General features: G+C 35.5%; 1 protein-coding gene across 1 annotated transcript in view; it reads right to left on the bottom strand.

The window, feature by feature from the left end:
* Positions 1 to 202: 202 nt before the first annotated feature.
* The window catches only part of DPY19L1 (dpy-19 like C-mannosyltransferase 1), a 46,017-nt gene continuing 22,832 nt past the window's right edge, over positions 203 to 23,387 (bottom strand). Inside the window, exons 11-23 of the mRNA XM_032105226.1 lie at positions 22,665 to 22,742; positions 20,995 to 21,081; positions 19,483 to 19,542; positions 16,978 to 17,058; positions 16,089 to 16,190; positions 15,311 to 15,382; positions 13,798 to 13,847; positions 13,142 to 13,166; positions 11,498 to 11,617; positions 5,992 to 6,166; positions 5,122 to 5,221; positions 3,558 to 3,683; positions 203 to 2,503 (exon numbers count right to left, since the gene is read on the bottom strand). Coding sequence (XP_031961117.1) covers positions 2,347 to 2,503; positions 3,558 to 3,683; positions 5,122 to 5,221; positions 5,992 to 6,166; positions 11,498 to 11,617; positions 13,142 to 13,166; positions 13,798 to 13,847; positions 15,311 to 15,382; positions 16,089 to 16,190; positions 16,978 to 17,058; positions 19,483 to 19,542; positions 20,995 to 21,081; positions 22,665 to 22,742 — 1,233 coding nt within the window. The 3' untranslated portion in view covers positions 203 to 2,346. The remainder of the gene's footprint in view (positions 2,504 to 3,557; positions 3,684 to 5,121; positions 5,222 to 5,991; positions 6,167 to 11,497; positions 11,618 to 13,141; positions 13,167 to 13,797; positions 13,848 to 15,310; positions 15,383 to 16,088; positions 16,191 to 16,977; positions 17,059 to 19,482; positions 19,543 to 20,994; positions 21,082 to 22,664; positions 22,743 to 23,387) is intronic.

Here is a 23,387-nt window from a genome sequence, read left to right as displayed (position 1 = left end):
CTGCCCTGGGTGTGTCTCCTCCCCACCTCCCACACACCCCCAACATCCCGGCCAGCGTGGCAGCATGCCATGGCTCTGCCAAAACACAGACCCCAGCCCAAACCAGCACAATGATCCAATACTCCAAAAATGTAATGGAAACTATCTTCAAGTATGGCAGCATTCTAGTCTTGTGCCTAAATTACTTCAAGGCCTTCATGTATTTAAAGCCGAACTTACTTGTGTTACATTTATTGATTAGGATCTTGCAAAGGGAAAAGAGAGCTAAGAAGCCTCCAACTTGTGTTTTCTGGTTGAGGTTGCAGTGATAAGCATAATGTTAACATGGTGCTCCTATGTGTTAAGTGTTGCGTTATTTAAACAAAAATTCTTTCCTTTGAAACTGAGAGCATATTACTAAGATGACAAGACATTCATAACATAATACACCTGATTCAAGAATTCACTTACTTCTTCCTCACAATCATATATTGCATTTTTTACTTTGTATTTTTTCATTACTAAATTTTATCACATTAATATCAAACAGATGACAAAAATTATTTGTGTTTCAGAGCAGTTCAAAGAGAAGGACAGCATAATATCCCTGGAGCTGAAAATTTACAGTGTCTGGCCATGTACAGAGTAATAGTCACCTCCTCATCAAATGATGAACATTTTTACTAACGCACATCTTTGAGCCTTAACTTTTGAATGTTTCTTCATTCCACCAGTCTTTTCACATATTCCTGCACTGATATTTTGAATAAAAAGGAAGCCAGAAAGAGGTGTGTGATCTCGGTTTAATCATCTGCAGCCCTTCTGTGCATTTTTTAGTTGAAAGTTCAGCTTCAGTCGTATCTGCTGTGGTAACTGTATTGAATTTCAGTTTAACAGACATAAGAGAACCGTAACATCTACCAGAAACATGAGAACAATTTCTATCTTTCTCTTTTTTATTTAACCACATAAGTACACGTCAACAGTTGGCATAAACTTCATAAAAATACAGTACCTTTTTGTGCCGAAACACTAGTCACAATGTTTATATAAAGATTTTTTTCCTGCTTCCTTGAATTCAATTAACATTTTAAAAAGTGACTTCCCAAAAGCCCTTTTTTTGTGAGTTTCCTTATAGAAATGTTTCCAAAATCTATTCTGTAAAAGTTAAAAAGCTAATGCATTTTCAGCCATTCTCCCTCACCCTCTCAATAAAACAGATTTTAAAAAAATAAGACGTTTTAGAATACTGATCAGTTGTTATACTACTACTTTATCACAGGTTCCCATTTAATTGACACTGTTACAGGCGTGATGGATGGTGTTCCTATAACATCCAGGATCACCAGATGTTATTAGGGCTAAAAAGACCCATCATACCAATAGACTGACGTGAACAAAAAAACTGAGCTGAAACAAATCCAAACCATGAATGATACACGGCGAAACATCAGACCTTAGAAGTGTTATGCTGTGGAATCACAATTACTGTGACAGCTCCCAACAGCAATAAACATACAAAAATCCTACCAAGTCAGTTAAACAACTAAAAGGTGTCCTTGCACTGGGTATCTCGCAAAGTGAATTCTCTAATATCTAATTATAATACTGGTGTGACATCAAGATGACAGAAAAAGAGCAGAACCAGTCCAATAACGCTGGAGCAATTATACCCACACAACTGACTACACCCATATCACAACTGGGATAAATTCCACTTTTCTTTAATGCTGATGATGAACTCCAGGCAGGATCTAATATATGGGGAAAGGAAAAAGGGCATTAAATTTTGAAAGTAATTTCTTATCAAGTTAGGCGCTGAAGGTCTAGTTAAGGCAGTGAAGGATTTATTTTAGTATCTTTCTAAGGCTATGACAGATTTTTCCTGAATAAAGCATTTTCCCTTAAGAATTTCATGTATATTATGCCAGCTTATTCTGAATGCATAAGAATGCTAAAAACCCTTGGACACTGAGAAGCTAAACTATTGCTTACTGCAAATATTACCCTTATTAGTCTTCTTTTTTAATATCAATAGGATTCCAATAACATGCACCAAAAAAATGAAGCTTCAAGTCCGCCTACGAACTTTTCCATAGCTACTTTTAGCTCTTTTTGGATCAGTGTTAAATAAAATGTGCAAACATATAATCATTTGCATAGCAAATCTCAAGGGACTGACCCTGAAATAGAAATCCAAACTGTTAGGTTTAAGATATTTCTATAATCAGAATTCACTTAAAATGGTAAAAAATAAAATACACATTTTTCCATTTTAAGTCTAGTAAAAAAGGTATTTCTGATTTAGAATTCTTACAGTTACTAGTTTAAAGATTCGAAAGACTGATGCTTCATTGCATTGAAATGTTATTCCTTCGGAATTTTCAAGACTCTGTAATTGCTGTTTTCAAATACTGTGATGAAATATGGCCTGGAATCCTTGCTCATAAGGGTACATAAAGGAATTTTTCCTCTATTAGCAGGATCTTCGACGTCCCAAATTTCAGGCATACTGCAGCCAGGCCTAAAAAAGAGGAATATGAAAAGAGAAATGAAAAAATGCCATAAAACCCCCATGAAGCTTGCCTCATAGTGCTCCATGAATACTTGATTGTGCCATCTGTATTTTTTTAAGTTTGTCTTTATACTAGAAAAATTATCAGATTACAAAATCAATAAATATAGTAGTAATTTAAAAATAGTATTGAGAACGTGTAAAATGCATCTGGCTTTTGTAGTTATGTAATTAATAAAGAATTAATTTGGAGGAGGAAGCACATAAAACAACTCAAATTATACAATACATTATACATTACCAGGGACCCTTAAATCTTCTTATAAAATGGAGGGTGGTATACACATTCCTAACATTTCTAAAGAAAACTCAGGAAATAAAACACCTTAAAGTAGTAACTCCTTGCTTTTTATAAAAGATCATAGCCAACATAAATTCCCTGTACAGCTATCTTTCAAAGGTAGATTTACTGAGAATTTTCCAATTTTAACAAAGATAATAGCAAAGAAATTGAACAGATGCATTTAATTTTATTCTAAATGAAAAGAAAATAGAATCAAAAATCCAAACTAATTGTGTTCTGGAGGCCAGAAAGAGAAATCAAGGGGAAAGGAGGGGGAAGAAAAAGCATAGGTCTTTCTGAGGAACAGCTTAAATGTGACAAAATTTTTAGTGACTATTAGTGGTCGTAATATTTTGGTGCTCCAATTAGCTTTTACTCTGCACCTTTTATTCATACTAGGCTTTCATTACACACACACATCTGTTCTTGTCATCAGAGAATAATGACTTCTTTCCTTTGTAAATCTCCTCAGTGTTTTACAGTGAAGTTTAAAAATACATACAACACAGCTTTCCAGGTGCACACAAAGAACAAAAAGACGTTTATGAGGGTAAAGTCAATTACACCAATTACTATCTAGAGATGCTGGACAGAAATGTATGTTGACACTTTTAATAAATAAAGCACAAATCAACACTTTCAACCTACCACTTGATATGAATCTTAGACTACATATTTGAGAGGTGTATTATTCTTATGAGAAAGAAGGAGATTACTCACTTTTTTCTGCTTACACACAATGACTCTTCAAGAATGTAGTAATTCACTCCTAGTTTTATCAAATCCCTTTTTACTTGGTTTGCAGGTTTTCGACTGTACATGGAATACACTACTTTAGTTCTGGCCCTTCAAAAAGAAGAATCTAAGTTAGCTGTAATATATCATGAAAATGTAAGCTTTAACCTTAGACTGGAGAGGAAGGCTTTTTTATTTCACAAGGTAACTATGCTAAAGCAAAGTTTACATTAATAGTGCCATTTGCTAAAGTGTGATTATGTCTTCACAAATATGATTCCAAGAAGAACATATACAGCCCTTTGGTTTTTCTGTAGCAGGAGACAACTAACAAGATCCATGATTACTGTGAACTGAAAGTGTAAAGATATCAAAGCAATGCATTCACCGTGTAATACTCAAGGCTAGAAATGACCTTGCCTGGACTGGAGATGACCAGAAGGAATCAATCCTCTGCCAAGTCTCCACAAAAGATCACCCTCATTATGTCACTATGGTCGCACTGCCCTTGCTGGGACATTTTGAAATGCGGAGCACAAGACCTGGAGTCTGCCTACCGTGATCAAGCAAAATCAGCCCTTGGACACCATGATCCTTTTTTGGAACCAGATGACCTTTAGGGTCGCTCCAACCCAGGCCAGTCCCTATCACATCCAGTAATGTCCTCCTCTGAATGTGTAAAGCATGACACTGTTAAATCCCATTCAGTTTCTGATACTTGATACAGGTATTGCCTGCACCTTATTTACCCCACACATGCCCTGTCCTGTGTCTTTTTAACTAGGATAGAGTACTTCAGTTCAAAGGAACCTACAGCGATCATCCAAGTCCCTCTGTCTGACCAATTCAGGGCTGACCAAAAGTTAAAGCCAGTTAATGCCAGGCAGAGAAATAAGTACATAAAGCATATAAAATGAATCCCTGCCCTTTCTCTTTTATCCCTACCTTGCTGTTTTCTTGTTGTGTTGGAGTTTTTTTAAGCAGTTTCACCAAATTAACAAAAAAATGATTAATTATTAAATTTAGTAAAAGAAATTCATGACCTTTTCAGATAAATCAATTTCCATTTAGGCAAATGTCCTGATTTTGAAAATAACAAGAGTACAAATCTCAGTAACTCCATTACAAAATTTCAGCTTCAATAATTAACCAATTATCACAAAAAAACGACAGCCAATCACAGAAAGCTAACAAAAATAAATAAACTGGATATCTTGGGAAAAAAAAAATCATATCTCTCTACAATGTCAGAAGTAACTAGAATGAAGAAAGGATATAATTGTACAGATTAAATCCAATTCCTTAATTTAATCCTGATTTTTTTGTACTTAAGTTTGAAACCATATCTGTCCCTGGAGTATATACTTTCTGATGAACACAAGTCCTCAAGAAATAATGCATCAGTTTTCAATCTGACTGAAACAACAAATCCACTTCTATGAGGTTTTAACAAATTTTACAACATAACCTGATGCCATTCCTACTGTGTATTACAAACATTATGAGAATGAATAGCAGATACCAATAAAACATCAACTGCAAGACTTACCTTAATCCTGCATCTTCATAGTGAGGATGATTTACAATAGGACGAAGTGTAGACAATTTAACACTTGCCATTGTAGGCATTGCTCCTGCAAAAACTGCATCTGAAACACACAATCAAAGGCATTTTTGAAATGAGGAATTGAACAGTTAGATAAGCAATTCAAATACTTGAACAGTAATCCTGTAGAAAAACCATGAAGAGGGTAGGGTACTCCTTTTTAAAAGGCCGTACATAGGCATCAACAGGAAATGCAGAAAAATCAGTTTTTTAGTTTGGGTTTTTTTAACCTTGAACTCAATATAAGCCACTAGGTAACGAAGCATCTAAGAATGGAGATTTAATGCATCTTATTTTTCCTGAGTGGGTAGAACAACATATCCATTATAACAACACACTTTATTTTTTTCACTTCTTTCACCAGTGTTAAATGGGCAATAAAATCTCAGTCCACCATGTCTTTGACATATTTTCCTTCTAACAAGGCAACTACTTTGTTTCCAACCAGTTTTCTGACATGTTTTAGGAAAAGGAAGGGTGCAACCACAACACACACACATTTTTAATTCTCTTCTAGCAAAATGGTGATCATGGACCCACATACAGGACCAGTGTCATTAAAGTAAAAATTTGTTTTAATTGGACTTGGCAAAGATGCTTTTGTTGCAAATACTACCCCAGTGGTTAGAACCTCCAGATTAGTAGCCTGGAGCAAGCTTTTGGTGCTTCTTTTTCATTGGAGATAGCTTTTATGTGGACAAGTAGACATAACAAAGCCACAGACAGTAGCAACACCTCTGCGGTCATTCATGACAGGTTCCATGGCTCTATCTCACAGTAAATGGGGACATCCTATATTATTAAATAGTTTACCTTGTCTGGTATTGACTTTTATCCACTCTAAAAGTTCTTCCTGTGGCAAATTGCTAAATTCTCCCATGATGTTCCACTGAGTTCGAAGGTTTGCAGATCCCTCTATTGTCATCAATGCTAAAATAGCAAAGACCAATGTTTTGGGCTGGATTTTATAGAAGAGCCATCCAAACAACTGAAATGCAAGAATCAATTAATTCCTAGACAACAGTTCTGTAATGTTGTATGCCGAACAACTCATTTTTATTTCTCTACAAGGAACCTAACATATATTACACTATGAAACATCTCTGCTATTGCTTCTCCACAAAGTTTCAGATTATAATTCATAGTATTATAATTCAGAATATAGTAATATAATATTATATACGATACATATTATATTTCAGAATATAATTCCTAAGAATTATTCACGTTCAACAAATATTGCACATTACATTTGCAATTCTAAATGAATTTAAAAAAAAAAATTTTAAAATCACATTAATGTGAACTTTTAAAGTTGTAGCTCAAATGTCAAAATCTGCAAGTAAAGATGATTCAGCAAAGCTAACTGGACTTTTACAGTATTGTATCTCCAATTTACATTTAGAGTTTTTATCAGTAGTATACAGATTAGAGATTGTACTGCAAACTTCTGAAACATATCAGAAAAACAGACTTGGGGATAACAAGTTTAATGCTGCTTTAAATCCTACCCTTTCCTTTCTTGAACTGGGGCTTGCATTGTTTCCTAAAGACAATTTGCTGGAGGCTTTAAGCAAATATTCATAAAAATATGAAATAGGTATTTAAAAGAAGTAGTACTAAATTTGCTGTGTTGAAGCTTAGTTTGAGCAGGAACACTTTATCTCACCCATATTTGACCTAACCTTAAATAAGAAAGTATAAATTACATGTTTTCCCAAGCTATTTTTAATGAGAAGGCTTCACACATCAGAATTATCAAACCTGCACTAATTGGATACACTTCATTCATAGTACCATTACCTGTTGTTTTTTTTTAATTAAAGCATGAGACAATAAAGTAAAGTCTCTCAACAGAAGCTTCCACTAGGCTGACTACACCAATTAGGTAGTGTGTGTTATCTTTCTTATAAACTAACCACAAACTACCTCAGATTATTAAAATTCTCCAGCCACCTCTCCAAAAATACAGCATACTCTACTCTCATCCTTAAAGACTCACTAAACACTCTAAGAAGAACAGCAGTACTATCCAGCGCAAGTTAATGTACCAAATAGGCCGGACCACTGTGTGGATCTGGAAGGATGAAGTGAAATGAATTAATTTGTAGGCTGTGCTACATAAGCAAACCTCCTTTTTACCAACAGTTGCAAAAATGTCACTTCATGGACATGTTAGAACTTTGACAGTTCCACAGCTTTTCAAATCAATTACAGTACTGTCACACTTTTATAAAACCTCATTGATGTTCAAAGCCTCTGAATTTAGCACTATTTTGTTTACATAAGGAGCCTAGAACGGTTGAATATATATAATTCAAAAGAAGAATCTTTCATGGGGTGCTGTTCCTTATGTGTTTTTTTTTAATCAATTCAAGGTTTTTGGTTGTTCTGTTTTTTTTTTTTCAAAATGAATACTTTAAGTCTTTCTCCAGCTATTTCATTTTGTTTTCAAAATGTTCATTTAGGATAATATAATTTCTCCTATAAAAAAGAGGAAATGTGTGGATGTAAATGGTTAAAAGTCTGAACAGAAACAACAGCAAAATTTGGGCCTAACTTGAAGCACAAGTAGTAAATTAGATGAGAAAACTGAACTGAGCCCTAATTTAGTAACTCCTATTTGTTCAACTTAAGAGAAGTAAAGGTTCTAATCACATGTTTCTAAAATGCAGTTGTACAGAAGAAGGGAGTTACTCCCTTTGCAAAGATGCGCTACTTTATATTTTTATTTTATTAAAAATCCTTTCTTGAAAATGTGTTATAAAGTGAATTACTTTCCAATGAAAAATCAACATTAGGTCACTTCTTTTCACCAGAAAGCATTCCAGACAATGAAAATATTCTTTATTAAAAAAAGAACATTATCATTTTTATTGCCCATCAGCTGCCAGAAGCTGCTGGTAATGGGAAAATAGGAAGTGCAGGGATTCACGCAGTGGGCTGAAAGAACACAACATACAAAATTTCTTGTCCATATGCAAATAATAATTTTTAGCCTCAAAATAAATTAGATATGCTAACATAATACTGCAGACAAACTTTCATGGTCTGCTAGATGAAAGCATAGTGTTGGCCTCAATCACAGTAAGATAACTGCCTATGTTAAATTTGCTTAAATTCTTCTTGCGTCTATAAAACCAAATTGTCACTTATTAACTTATACTTCATTCAAACATCTAAAACTTTATCCAGTGATAAATGTACTGAGTGTTAATCTATCATTTGGTCACAAGTCCCATCTTCCCCTTCTTAACTTCCTCCATCCAAGAAATTCTGGATCAGTACTGCACATACAGTCAGATTTTTCAGCCTCAAAAAACTACTTCTGCTCAGCAGCCAGTAGGATAGAAAAAGCTCATTTAAAACCACTTGATAATTTCCTGGCCCTACAAAAACAAACCAACCAAAACAAGAACAAAAAAAAGTTTTCTTATTGCTTGCTTAAGTCTTAGAAGTGATCTGCTCAGTGGTGGCTCAATAGCCTTAAGGGCCAGTGTTTCTCTATCATGCTGAAGCCAGTCCTGTACTACTTGGAGGATTACCAGCCTCTCCCTACTAAAGAAAGCACACATCAATCAGACCAAAAAAGAATCCAGCTTGTCTTCTGTGGGTATCAATCAGCACCAACCCAGGGAATACATTGAACAGGCAAAAGAACCTCCACTAACAACAGGACAAGGAAATAGATTTTATTTTCACTTAGACTGTTCACCTAAAGTTGGGTTCACCTGAACACTTCTCCTAAGGCCCAAGCCAGGGCCAGGATATTCCCAGGCTGCATTATATAGGGCTGCTGGTCATTTATCCCCTTCTGCACAAAACAAATGTTTGAACTACAGCAATCTAAAAGCCCTTCCCTAGCACTCATGACCTATTTCCTTCAAGCCAACTATGCCTCCATGATGCTGCAATGAAGGAAGCAAAAGTCACTGGACCAAAGTCACAGGGTCCAGCAGGGGTAGCTCCCAGAACAGCTTATCATGTTCCACTGCAGCTCCCTGAGCAGCTTACTCTCACTCTACAATAGGAAACAGCAGAACAACCAAAGGGCCAAAACGCAGTTGGAAGCAGCAGAAAATAAAATATCGACAAAATACGCTGAACCTGTCCTCCCTTCCAAAATTTACAAACTAATGATGGGGCATCCTCTAAGATCCAACACACAACAATTATGAAAAGCATCAGCATTCATTAACTGGCCTGATGACCTCAGCTGCAGTTCTAAACACCCACAACAATCCAGGAAGAATTACTGAAATGCTATTACTCAGGTGCTTAAAAAAAAAAAAAAATCAGTACAGATTTTACAGTGGCACAAAATATATAAATACTTCTATTTCTGAACTTCACTACAGAACTTTACTACTACTACTACTGCCACCACCATCACCACAACCAACAGGGCAGAAAAGCCCATAAAGAAGCACACAGTTAAAAAAAGAACTAAGAGTAAATCAACTTTGGACATAATTAATTTAAATCGTAATTGTTATCTAGAAATTGCACGTTAAAAGAATATTTTATCATTTTGTTTTTCTGACTTTTCAAAAGCAGCTTCATTTCAAGTTACTCAGAAACACCTTATGAAAGGTCACTAAGAAAAATAACCAGTGCAACTGTTATTGCTTAAACAACCAGACCACCTAAGAGGATGTCAGTATTTCAAGAACAGCTAAGAGCTGGAAAACTGAACACCTGTGAATCTTCCAGAATAGCAAGCATGTAGAGGAAATTCCTAAGTCCCAGTACTCAATTACAAGGTGTCTAGAGAAAGAGGTTTCGCCAATTTCTTAGCATTTTATATTGTAACTGTACAGATTCATTTGATGTTGGCAAACACTCAGCACTTTCACCTAGGCCAAATAAATCAGGCATCAAGAAATGGATGAGCACAAACATTTAACCAGCCTGATACTGTGTAACCTGTCCAGTGTTATGAAGAACTGCCCTTCCCTAAAGATCATTCAGGAAGCAACTTAGTTTTCTGGAAAACAATCCTTTGTTCAGCTGGCTTAACATGAGACAGCTTTCTCCTCTTTGCATAATTCTGTCTCATTCACTGATCTTCCAGTTGTTTGACACATCAAACAGCTGCTTCACAGACAGGAACTGCCTTCACCACACCACCCTAGCTCACCTTCAGACACTTTCTACAAAATCACAGTGCAGTGCAGGGTGACAGGGACCTCTGAAGATTCAGCCCTGATGCTTGAGCAGGGTCACCCAGAGCCAAGTGCCCAGGTCCACATCAAGGCAGCTTCTGAATACCTCCAAGGACAGAGACTCCACCACCTCCCCGGGCAACCTGTGCCAGTGCTTATCACCCTCACAGTGAAGAAGTTTCCAGATGTTCAGAGGGAACTGCCTGTGTTTCAGCCTGTGCCCATCACCTCTGGTCCTGTCACTGCGCACCACGTGAAAGACTCTGCCATTCCTCCCAGTTCTGTACCATCAGCAAACCTGCTGAGGCTACGCTCTGCCCCATCATTCAGTCCATTAACAAAGCCACTGAACAGTCTCGGACACAGCACTGACCCCTCAGGTTACTGGCCTTCAACCAGATTTTGTACCACTGATCATCCCTCTCTAGCCCAGCTGTTCAGTTTCCAATCTACCTCCCTGCCTGATTCCCAGACAAAGGACTACTTACCCTACTTTTGCTGCATGTTCAAAGCTTTTAAAACAGCTATTTAAATACAGATTTAATCACATTCACTTCTCAAAAACACAGATAATGAAACATGGAAAGCCTATTCTAAGGCCTTTTATAGCTGGAGGACATCTAGTAACATTTAATGTTATAGATGATTTCAAAGTAGAAAGATGAAATCTGAGCTAGGCATATGACTTTTGATTTTTAAGACTGAAATGCTTTCAACATGCAAGACTTCAAATGAGACTTCTGGAAAGAATTAATAGACAAAAAATATGCAAGGCAATAAGCTCTGAAGAGCTGTGAAAACACAGTGTAAACAAAATCCAACGCTGGATAAAATTAATAGTCAATAAAAACTTGCAGTGGCATAGAGGTGCGCAAACACAGTAAAACCTAGTATATGTCTCCCTGTGCTCAAGCTCAATACACAGCATGTTGACTTCTATCATAATGCAGTTGGACAAGCTGCATAAAACAACACTTTTGCTTTATTTGGGAAGAGGGGAGAATGGAACCATTTTTTGTCAGGCCATATAATCTGGTTTATTTTTATCAGGTACTCTCAGATTCAGCAATTACACATAGAGAAATCTGCTTTAGGACAAGTATCTGTGTAATACTGTAAGTATTGAGATATGTACAGGATGAAAGAGACCTTACCTGTTTTGAACACACCAAGGAAGCCATAATACACAGATGTGGTGTTAAAAACAGTTTTAGTCTCATGATTAAAATCGCTAGGACACTGTACGCCAACAGCTGCAATGCATGGAATACCAGCTGAAAAGAAAAAAGAAACCACAAGACACAGAAGCGTATTTGCATACTTTTCATTTCTGCCTTAAACATACAACCTCATTTTCAGTATGGCTTAAATGATGAGCTCGTCTGAAAGAGTCCAAGTCAAAGTAAAGATATTCATATTTTCAATGGTGATACTGACTTTCTGTTATCTTTTATCTAAAGTGCATGTAATATGCTAAGGAATGGAGTAACAGCAAGGATAAACATTAACAATAAAAAAAAAAGGAGCTAGAGAAATGGCTATCTATTTTAAAAATCCTTAGACATTAGCAGGCAATTATATATGTAAAATTTCTTGTATAACTTCTCTATAGATGTTGAGAGACCCTGCTTTTTAGTGCCCAAAATACCCAAGTATGGAATAAAAGCAGCAAATAAGATCACCCTTGATAATCGCACAATCAGAGGCAGCTTGCTTTAGTATTCTAAAAAGCAGAGATGTCACTCACTACTCCTAACATTAATCTACGTTACTTGTCAAAGTGCTGTGCTAAATCAGAGGCAGTTTTGCAATCAGTGCTTTTATCTGATTGATTATCATAGAATCATTTAGGTCTGAAAAAACCTCTATGATCAAGTCCACTCATTAATCTAACACTGCTACATCTACATGTACTTAAATGCCTCCAGGGATGGTGATTTAATGCCTTCCCCGGGCAGCTGGTCCCACTGCCTGACAACACTTTTGGGTGTTTTTCCTAATATCCAATCTAAACCTCCCCTAAGGCAACTTGAGGTTAAACCATGACAGACATCTACCAACTCTCTGGGCCACCTGATCCCAGTTTCACCACTCTCACTGTAGAAAGATTTCTTCCTTACAGCTAGTCTAAATCTACCCAACAGGCCCTGCTAAAAAGTTGTCCTTGTCTTTCTTATAGATCCACTTTAAGCAATGAAAGGCCCCAATAAGGTCTCCCTGCAGCCTTCTCTTCTCCAGGCTGAACAGCCCCAACTCTCTGCCTGTCTTCATAGGAGAGGTGCTCTATCCCTCTGTTTTTGTGGGCCTCCTCTGTACCTGCTCTAACAGGTCCATGTTCTTCCTGTGCCGAGGGCTTCAGAGCAGGACACACTACATTGCTTTGCACAATTTTACTAAAAAGAACCATGTGTACTGTTATATTCATTATGGCATATCTCCAAACAGAATTTGAACATTATATGTCATGTGAAACCCTAGTAAAGGAACCAATCTCCTTCTCAGTCTCCATGTGGAAAATGGAAGGTCCAGCCTAATTTCAGTGTCTTTTTGAACAGCTACAGTAAAAGCCCAAGATTCCTCTCTTGCGCAGTCACCCCCATTAGCTAGTATATTCCTTTGTTCAACATTCCAGAGTTATTCTGGTGACATACCAGACCCAACTGAGATGAGGGAATTAATGATGCAAATACTTAGCTTCAAATAAACCACGTGTATCAGCATTAGCCCACTGCAACCTGCATTTCAATATGGAGTATTTGCATTAACAAGAATAAAATTGTGCAGAAGAAGAATCTTACCTCACCATGGTTAAAACGCTCTTCTCTGAAAAAAATAACCCAAAACCCACCATTATTTATGTACTACAGAAGCACTGGTTTTATTTTAAAAGCATCTCTAATGGCATTATACAATGCAACTAATCCAGTAAGCATGAGTCAAGTGTCAGGAATTTTTTCACTCTCTATGCAAGCTTTGAAATAAATTGCAAATCAGTAACTATCTTCCTCAATCCCTGTATCTATTTGGAAAACTTGAGTACTGATTTTAGCAGGTTTTTTTAATTACTTCCATGAGATGAAACTCAGGTATCTTTATAACCTGGAAGAAAATAATGAGGAAAAAAGAACTTGCTTTCACTATTTATAGCAAAAAAGCAAAAAGGCACATAAATAAATACTGGTTTAGGAACAGAGCAGCAAATAAATCATTAAATACAAAGTCAAGGCATAAATGGGTTAAGATGTCTAAAACAGGTTTAGCAGCTAACCTTAGTTTTAGTTCTAAGATAAAAATACCATTTATAGCACATCCATTCAGTTACTGAACTGCACATAACCAACCTTTCAAAAAGGACCAACTTATTGTAGAATTCTGAATTATGTAGCATATAGCAAATCAAATGAACTTCCAGCAGAAAATTCTGTTTTACATTAAAAAAGAAGACTATACTTACTTTTCATATCGGCCTGTGTGAGACAAGGACCACAGAATGTATTTAATTGCCTGAAGAAAACAAGAGACAACAAAAAGTATGAACAAACTTTCAAAAACATTTTGAAACATTTTCAACATTTGCTAAATTAGACTACACCTGGGTAATCTCTTTTTGAGATAATGCAAAGACAAAAGACATGCAATGTTTTAGCTAAAACTTCTTTTAGAGGATGTTTAATTAGCTAGGCAGTTAGCAGTTATCCCATCTGTTCTTGCGCAAACTGTAAGTTGTTTTTATACAAATTATACATAATCAAATTTACAAAAACAGTTATAAACTCCAGATTTAGTATTCATCAGCTAAATAAGAGAAATTTTTTTTGGCGCTTAACATCAAAGCAAGTTTTATCACTGACTCAGGGCTGGACCTTTGCAAAAATCTTTGTAAAAAGAATACAGAATTTTAAATACATGTTTTTGAAAACCTGTATTTTTTCTAATCTGTATTGGGTTTATGTACCAAGGTTTCAGTAGCAGGGGCAATGCAGGGGTGGCTTCTGTGGGAACAGACTCGGGCCTGGCCCCATGTCAGAGAGAGCCAGTTCCAGACATCTTCAAACAAGATGTAACACTGGCCAAAGCTGAACTCATCAGCAACACAGGCGAGGCCTCTATTGATAACATGTTTACAAAAAGGTAACTCTGCAGCAGTTTAAGAGAGCAGTGAGAAAAATGGGAATGAAACAAACCTGAAGTCACCCAGGTCAGTGAAGAAGAGGGAAGAGGTGCTCCATGATAACCATGAGACTGCAGTTTTTGGAGAATACCACTGTGATGTAAGGGGTTTTTTTCCCCTGGAGCCCCGTGAAGGATTACGGTGGACCAGATAAGATATTCACCTGCAGCCTGTGAAGGACCCTATGCCAGAGCAGGTGCACATGCCTTGAAGGATGCTGCAACCCACAGAGAGCCCGCAAAGAAAAAAGCTCCTGGCAGGAACTGCAGCTTATGGACAAGAGCCCACAAAGGAGCACATTTTCTGGCAGGAGCTGTGGAGGACCATTGCTGGAGCAGTCTGTTTCTGAAGAACTGTACTCCATGGAAAGGACCTATCCTGACCCAGTTCTTGAACTGCAGCCTATGGAAGGGACCCATTGAGCCTAGGGATGAGGGGAAGATGGTTTTAGTTTTGAGTTTGCTTCTTGAAGTCCTTCTCTATTTTTAATTTACAAAAAATTAAATTGAACTTCCTCAATTCAAGTCTGTTTTGCTCATGACAGTGAACCAGAGAGTGAGCCCCCTGTACTTATCTTAACCTATGAGATTTTTCTACTCTTCTTTCCCCATCATACTGAGGGTAGGGAATGGGAGCATGGCTTGGCAGGCACCTGGCAGTCAGCAAAGGTTGACCCACCACACCAATTTCTTCCCATCTCAAATAAATACATAAATAAATAAATAAATAGCAATCCCTTCAAAAAAACTGCAATGTGAATTCAAGGTAAAGGTGACTCACTAAATCAATCACTTACCCTTTTGATGATTACCCCAAAAACCACCAGAACAACTGGTAATAGCAGAGTCTTTGTGTATCTTACTGGAGTCTAAAATGGAAATCAACTTCATTAATTGCTTTCCTTCATCTATAATTATTCCAACCACCATTTTAAAGAAAATAATATAAGGAGCTCTTCCTGAAGTAAAATGTAAATGTAAACTCCACCCAGCGATCATACTAAAGACATAATACTAGGGTCATCAGTAAATTATTTCCAGTTTTTTGGCAAGCCATCCAAAGATGAGAAATAGATTGTATCTCACCTGAATGTGAGTACTATGGGATGACTAACCTATAAACATTCTAAATGCATATCTAGATACTGATAAACTAAAACAAGTCTATTAATGCCACATTATGAAGCTTCAATGCTGTTCAGTAGTCTAAACCTACTACATAAGGCCTTTGCAGCTCTCAGTACATTTTCCATATGCTCATAACCAGGGTACTGAGAGGCCCATAAAATCTTGTTTGCAGAACTGTAACCTTCCATTTATTCCTGAGGAAGCACTTCTTTCATTCAATCAAGCACATTTCTTAGATCCAAAATCAAAACACTGCTTTGGTTTAAGTTCATTTAAATGCAATAAGCCCAGTTAAATTTAGCTTTAGTTCATTAATTTCTCTTTTCAAAAGTATGCACTTGAACTTACAATGGCAGAAGGAGGTGTGGTTCTCAAATGTTTTAAGTTACAAATGAAGATAAAGCAAGAAGTTCCCTCTTCCACGATCACATATTTTGACCAAATTACCTCTTTTTCCATGAAGTCAAACTCAGCAGCACAGGTATACATTAATGTATCAAAGTCCTTGTAGCCAATAAACTTAGATTTCAATATATTTCCTATATGAGCCTGGTAGGATATACAGGAAAGAAACACCAAACTGTAGTAAGCAAAAACTGTCCTGTTTTCCACAACAAAATAGTATAAATATGAGAAATTAAATTGTATGAGAAATATTTTTAATTAGAGCAGAAGTTCATATCACTTACAATATTGTTACAGGAACACCAAAAATCTACTTCCCATATATTAAACAATATCTTTGAGTCTAACACAGATTAGACAATGTTAAATAAAAAGCAGAAAACAGCAGAAAAAAGGGTGTTACCACTGTGATTTGATTCAACATGAGAATAATTCTGCATGGTCATATTTTAAGATGTGAGCTTCCTATCTTTTACCCCTTGATACACACCTGCAGACAGGTTTTTAACAATATAATAAAGGGGCTGAATGAAGTACAGCAAATGCTGTACTTGTTACAGCAAGCATTTCAAAACTGTCCTACAAATTAGCTTCAGAGAAGAGTGAACTGACAAACTGAGTAAATAAAGAAAATGTGTAGGTAGAAGATCCCCAAGACAAACAAAGCCCTATATATCTACATTTTAAAACACACATAGAGCATTCACTAAGACAAAAGTAAAGATATTTGTGTTATCACGAATTTTGGTAATAACATCTCAAAGTGGTAATACATAATGAAAGAAAAAGCAAATATACAAGCTCTCTCCCACTTCTGCAAAACAAATACTGGAAATTCAGGAAAGTATATCAGTAAGATATCAAAATCAAATATGAAGAGTTATATAATTTTTGAAAGACACCAACCGGATACTCTGATAAGAGAACTTACATCATCAGCTATTCCAAACACAAGAGAAGTCAGGTATTTCAAGGTGACTGTCCCAAATAACCAGGCACATCCTTCAATGACCTTGAAAAATACATTTAGAATGAAATGAATATGTCTTCAACTTCTACAAATTTTTTTAAAAGGCTTCTTAAATTTAGCTACTACTTACAAACTCTCCTATGTTACAGCTGAAATAATTTGGTGCAACTGATTTACACTACAGCTGTACCACTGCATACAATATTGTAGCAGAGGGGGTACCAAAGTTAACTTTAAACAGGGGCAGCCTCACTGTCAGTTCCATCTGTTCTGCACAGATATAGGGATTGTTTTTGGACAAGAGCTGCTCTACATTATCAGGTTGTGCTACCCTGGTAATTCAAATCTTCAGAGGAATTTGCTGATTTATAGCACCGTCTCAAGATAAACTGAGATTAAAACTTGATGGAAATATAAAGAAAGTATATACAGTTACTACTTTTAGTTACGTATCAAGTTTATTCCTGTACCAGGAAGGTTAAATTCTTGGCAGTGTAGCTTAATCTAGCTAATTCTTTATAAAACTGGATCAGCTGAATAGGACAACCTGTCTCAGTATCTTTTATTTGGGACTCACAGCAGATGCTTTCAGAGAGAATGCAACAAAATACAAACTGATCTTTGCCCTAATGTAACCAGGGTTTTTATGTGACGATGGGCTACATTCAGTCATGTCATTTAATGGCTGCTAAGAAACCTAAATACCTAGGAGGTATCCTAATCCTTTACTGAATGCCTCTGGTTTTTTTGCTTCCACAGTAACTTTTTTATCCCTTACAAGCTTACTGCTGCTAGCGTAAGGGGCACTAAAAAAACTGTAATTATATCCTACTTTTATCCACTGGCTTTGTAATATTTCCCTTTATTTTACAAGATGTAGAATTCTACCATATTTTAAAATCTCAGCTATTTGGTAAATCTACATTAATAATTATCTTCATACTCTACTTAATGGTAGTAGATTTTGGGGGGAGGCATTCTAGCTTTTGAATTGATTTTTTTAAAAATAACACACATTGAGACTACATGCAGTATTTACAATGTTACATATGAATATACAAAATTAAAAAAAAAAAATTCTGCTTTCTCTACAGGTCCTTCTCCATGATTGCCATCATGTATTTTCCTTTTAGGTACCTCCTCAGTAGTGAATTGATGTGTTCAGAGAACTTTCCTTAAGAATAATGAGATTTCTCTGCTGAATGGTAAGACCTTATTTAGGATCAATTATTTTATATATGCTTTTAGGGTTGTGGTGGTCTTTTGAAAATTTACCATTTAATCCCACCCTTTGTTTCTGACCTTCTAACATTCACACCTTATCTCATGGAGTTTAATTTTTTTTATAGTTCCAGTTAGATAGCTTCTCCAAAGAGTTCCTGAAATTTATGTACATTACATTCACCCACACATCCTTATCTACATCCTTCAGAGAAGTCAAACACTTTTTTGAGGCATGACTTCCTTCCACAGAGGCTGCATTGGATGTCTCCCATTATGTAGCACATACATACAGCTTAACAAATTCCTCATTGTACGTGTTTTTATTCTTTTGCAAAAACCAGATTTATTAGTCTGCTGTTCCACAAATGCCTTGGATCTCTATTTCAGAAAACTGATGTGAGATTTGCCCACACTCTGATTTTCCCTGGTACCACAGCCAGGCATGTATACATGCACTGCAGTTTGCTATAAATATTTTAATTCTTTCCTATTCTAATGCCTTTATAATAACTGTATGAATTTCATCCAGTTCTGCTAACAGCTTACCCTTCATTTAATAAGAATGCCTGTTTTAAGTCAGGCATAGTCTTATGCATGCTCCCATGTAATACGTTTTTACATATTAACATTATGTCTTAAGCAGCAAGTCGCTTCTCATATTTTCTACAGTGTTGTTTTTTATTTGTAATAGTTTTGGGAGTGTTCTCCCTGTATGGACATGACTTCTACTACCCTCAAAACTCACCCACACACCCTACAGTGTTTTACTCCGACTTTCTTCCCTACGGAATTTTAAGCTGTTTGCTGTTGTCATAAAAATATCCTTAAAAAATTATATAGGACACATTTTAGTGAATATACTAATGCAGTATCAATCTCCATTTCTGCAAGCACTGTTAGCCTTTTACCTACCTTTTCTAAATTGACCTTTACTTTAAAAGGATTTCCATACAGATCTTAGGTTTTGTAAACATGTGAAGTTGACAATTTAGAATTAAACGTGTTGCCATTTAAAGGCTATTTCAGCTTTCTGATATATATGTATGTTTATGCCCTCTTTATTTCTTTAGGAATTTAAGGTTAATTGCTGAGAACATTGACAATTTATTAAAGACAGTAGTTCAGCTATATTCCTTGATTTTCAGTGATTAGAAACTAAACCAGAAGTTATTTCTGTACCTGACTGAAAAAAAAAAAGGTCATAGTTTTTCTCTGAAATTCAAAATATATGGAATTCCTTACCCATACATAGACTTCTCTTTTGCGCCTTTTCAAGACTTTTGGACTCCATTCAAGAATTCCCTAATAAAAAAATGAATGCACATTTTCAGGTAATAACAACAAGCTATTCTAGCATCCTGAATGAGAGGTTTTTCCTTTTGGTAAGCCTATTGCATCACACAGTTATTTATTAAAAAATCTTCCATAGCTAATACAACCTGAGATACAAACAAATATATACTAATATGATTTCACCCTGCACTGGCAAAACTTGCCAACATAAAATCTCTTCCTGCAGTTCGAGTACAATTAATGGAAGACTACTTTTCTCCTGAACAAGTAAGGGGATTCTGTATTATTCAGTTCTAAGCTTCTTTAAATCAAAGCCAATGAGAAACTGAATCCTGTCTGCTTCTGTGAATGACAAGAGACTAAAGCAATAAATAAATTACTGGCAGCATAATACAAACAATTTTCAAGTAAGGCAACAGAGCATGGAGGGTGGTAGGAGTCACTTCTTTCTGTTTCACAGTATGTTAATTTTATGACACAAGGAAGACCCATTTTAGGCTAATTTGACGAACAATGTAATTAAAAGCTTCCAGAAATCCAGTCCATATGAGAGACTGAGGCCAATATAAGCATCCAAATAACACACAAACAACAAATACTTTTTTCAAAGCAGAAAATAAGCAAGGAACTCAACAGGTTGAGAACTCAACTCAATTTGTACTTAATATATAATTTAAAAAGCTGCTACAAGGAAGTAGAAAGGATTTATAACAAGCAAACTATACTACAGCAAATATGCAGCCAAGGCAGTTTATTGTTAGCATAAATGAGAAATTACCACACTCCTGCAATGGACAAAAGATAAACAAACAAACAAAGAGACAAAAAGAATCAGAAATTAAGATGATTTACAGTAAGCTAAATAGGATCTGCTCACAACACCTTATCTCCTATTTCTTATGTACATAAATCCCTTATGAGGAACTATATGAAACTGAAAGAGGTTGTGGGTTTTTTTCCTATTTAAGGAAAAATTAAGATAATGAATTATGAGATGATGAATGTTCAGTGAATAATTTCACTTAAATCGCAGTATGATGCAGCAGTTTCAAACGCTCTTAAACGGCTATTACATATGGCTTAGTCATTTGTTCTGTACTAGAGGATTCACTACAATAAGAAGCGTTTAAATGAAGCTCCTCCTTGCTCATGTTCTTGTTTTACAGTTACTCTGGTCAAAATTACATACATGGTAAATTTTATATTTTTATAAAAAGAAGGGAGCTATAAAAGCAGAAGAGCTGAGTCTTAACTGAATTTCTCTTACCAAGAGGTTTTGGTGTAAATTCATGATTTCTTGAATTAGTATTTACCCTTTCTCCGGATATCATGATGGTCTAATTCTGTTTCTCACATTAAAGGTTTCTCATCTGCCTGGTAATGCAGCAGTATTTTACATCAATACATATATAACAGCATTGCAGTCTTAACATGTCCTTTGATTCTTTTTAAGCAACTTACCGAGATAACTACTAAAGATGCAGCATAATATGATGTCAGTAACATTGAATTACCGAACATCAGAATAAAACACACCAGAAGAGATACCTGAAAAAAGAAAATAAAAATAATTCCATTTAAAATAGTAAAGGTAAGAATTACCTAATGTGTTAACAGCTTTAAATTTAAAAATACCTGCTTTACAGGCAAGTGCAAGACTGATACTCACACTTGCAAATTTGATCTAAAAACACTGATCGTAAGGACTTAATGGCAGCAGGTAGCCAAGTGTAGATCATTGTTTTAATTTATTTTTTTAAAGTACTTAAGAACAAATGCTGGTCATATGATAAATTTATGTGATACAATAGCTACATTTCTGAAGTTATTTCTAACATATTAATTTTTTTCCAAATTACTGTATGAGTTCTCTATCCTGTTTGTTACCTCTTAGATTTCAGGACAAACATAAAAATGTTGAATAGAATGTTTGATGTCTTCTTTCCTCCTAACTGACAAACATACACTTAAATACCATCATCATCAAAGTCAAGGAAGCAGAACTCTGACTATTTGATCATATGCACCTAATTATGTGAGTTGTAAAGTCAAAGACTGAAACTTTTATCCACCATCCTGATCTACTGGGCTCTCTTTTTTAACAAAACGCAATCTGAATTGCATTTTCCAACTTGGAGGGCAAAAAACAATAAGCAAGCTCTGTCTTCTTTTATACACAGGAATAAGGAAAAATAACATAGTAATTTACAGACTTTTCTACTACCCTCTTCATATACTTAAGACTTTCATTTTCCACAGAAGGAGGAGGGTAGGGGGGAGACAAAAATTGAAAACACCACAAAACAGACTGGCAGTTTACCCAGACTCACTAAGCTGTCTCTGTAATATAACATGACTGTTTATCTATCTGAAAATAGGCTATTTATGGCACTTCAGTACCAAAATTATGATATAGCTATTGACATAAGCCAGAAAGCCTAAGTATGTCATCCTGCTTCTGTCAAAATCTACCGAACAAATCTGCTTATTTTGTCCCTGGTTTATATGAGAAATGAGTTGCACAGAACTTACTACTGCCTTTAGTTTATCATTTACAGTATTTAAAAAAATGTTTTAAAACATATGAAATATAATTTAGTTTCTTTTCTGGGAAAATATTCTCTTTTCACCCACTGAGTTAGCATAGCACAATTTTAGCGAAAAAAAAGAATTTTTAAACACAATCACATTTCTTAAAAAAACTTGTCTACATCTTCCTTTATATTTAAAACTGTAATCTCACTTCAAAGAGCAAAACTTGATCATTATCTCAACTTTAAAAATTAAAATCAGCTATTGTGCAGAAACTCACACATCTTATCATCAACTCCTTTCTTTCTTGGCTTTCTCACCCAGTTTTGAAAAAAAAAAGAAAAATTGGTCTTTGGCTTAATAGTTTATTTTCTTGTCCTCCTTTCTAGATATCTCTCCAAATAGTTAAACCATACTTTCCATGGTCAAGACCTCAGTAGTTTTCAAAACCCAATTTTAGTTCCAATCCAGACCCCTCCCTCCCTTACTACTGCATGTTTTCAACCTTTGTGCAACTAAGGAAAACACTTCAGGCAAATGGTCTCTTTTCATGCTTTGACTAGTCCGAGAGGATTTAAGGTTTTTTAAAAAAGCATTACCATATGAGCAGATAGTATCTTCTGTAATTTGCTGGAGTCAATATAACCCATAATACACACCGCAAATAACGAAGCTATCTAAAATCAAAAGTGAAAGAGAAGTTAAAACACTTTGCACTGGTACACTCTTTCATGCAAAAAAAGAGATTATTCAAACAATCATTAACTTTTATTGCCATTTTTTGCTAAGTACTTAGGCATCTCATAATAACTTCTTTCAAAAATCCTATTGTGGTGCTCTGAATAAGAATTATCAAACATAGTTGAATATTTAAGAAATAAGTATTCAATTTTATAAAAATGCAAGTCACCAAAATGCAGCACTAACACATTACCTTCCACCTTTAAATTTAAAACAAAATTTAAAAAAAAATCAAACACAAAAGATCCCAAACCAACCAAACAAAAAACCAAAACAAATAAACCAAACCAAACCAAAAAAAAAAAACCCAACAAACAAAAAAACCCAAACCAACCAAAACCAAAAAACCCAAAATGTATCAGTCAAAACCACAAAAGAATTACTCATTAATTTTAAGTTTTCAGCAAAGTATGGAAACATCCACAATTTGCTGCTGAGGAAAATAAGACTTGTTGACTTATTGATTAGACAGCCTGTTACAAGTCACATGGGAAATTAATGAAGTTATGAAGTGAACCCATAATTTCAGATTTCAGGTTCAGCATCTTGAACAGGTTATAGTGACAATTTTCTTTCAATAT

The sequence above is a fragment of the Corvus moneduloides genome, chromosome 1 (genome assembly GCF_009650955.1).
Source record: "Corvus moneduloides isolate bCorMon1 chromosome 1, bCorMon1.pri, whole genome shotgun sequence".
NCBI lineage: Eukaryota > Metazoa > Chordata > Aves > Passeriformes > Corvidae > Corvus > Corvus moneduloides.
Note: the sequence above shows the minus strand (reverse complement) of the source record. Positions and strands in the feature narration are given on the sequence as shown.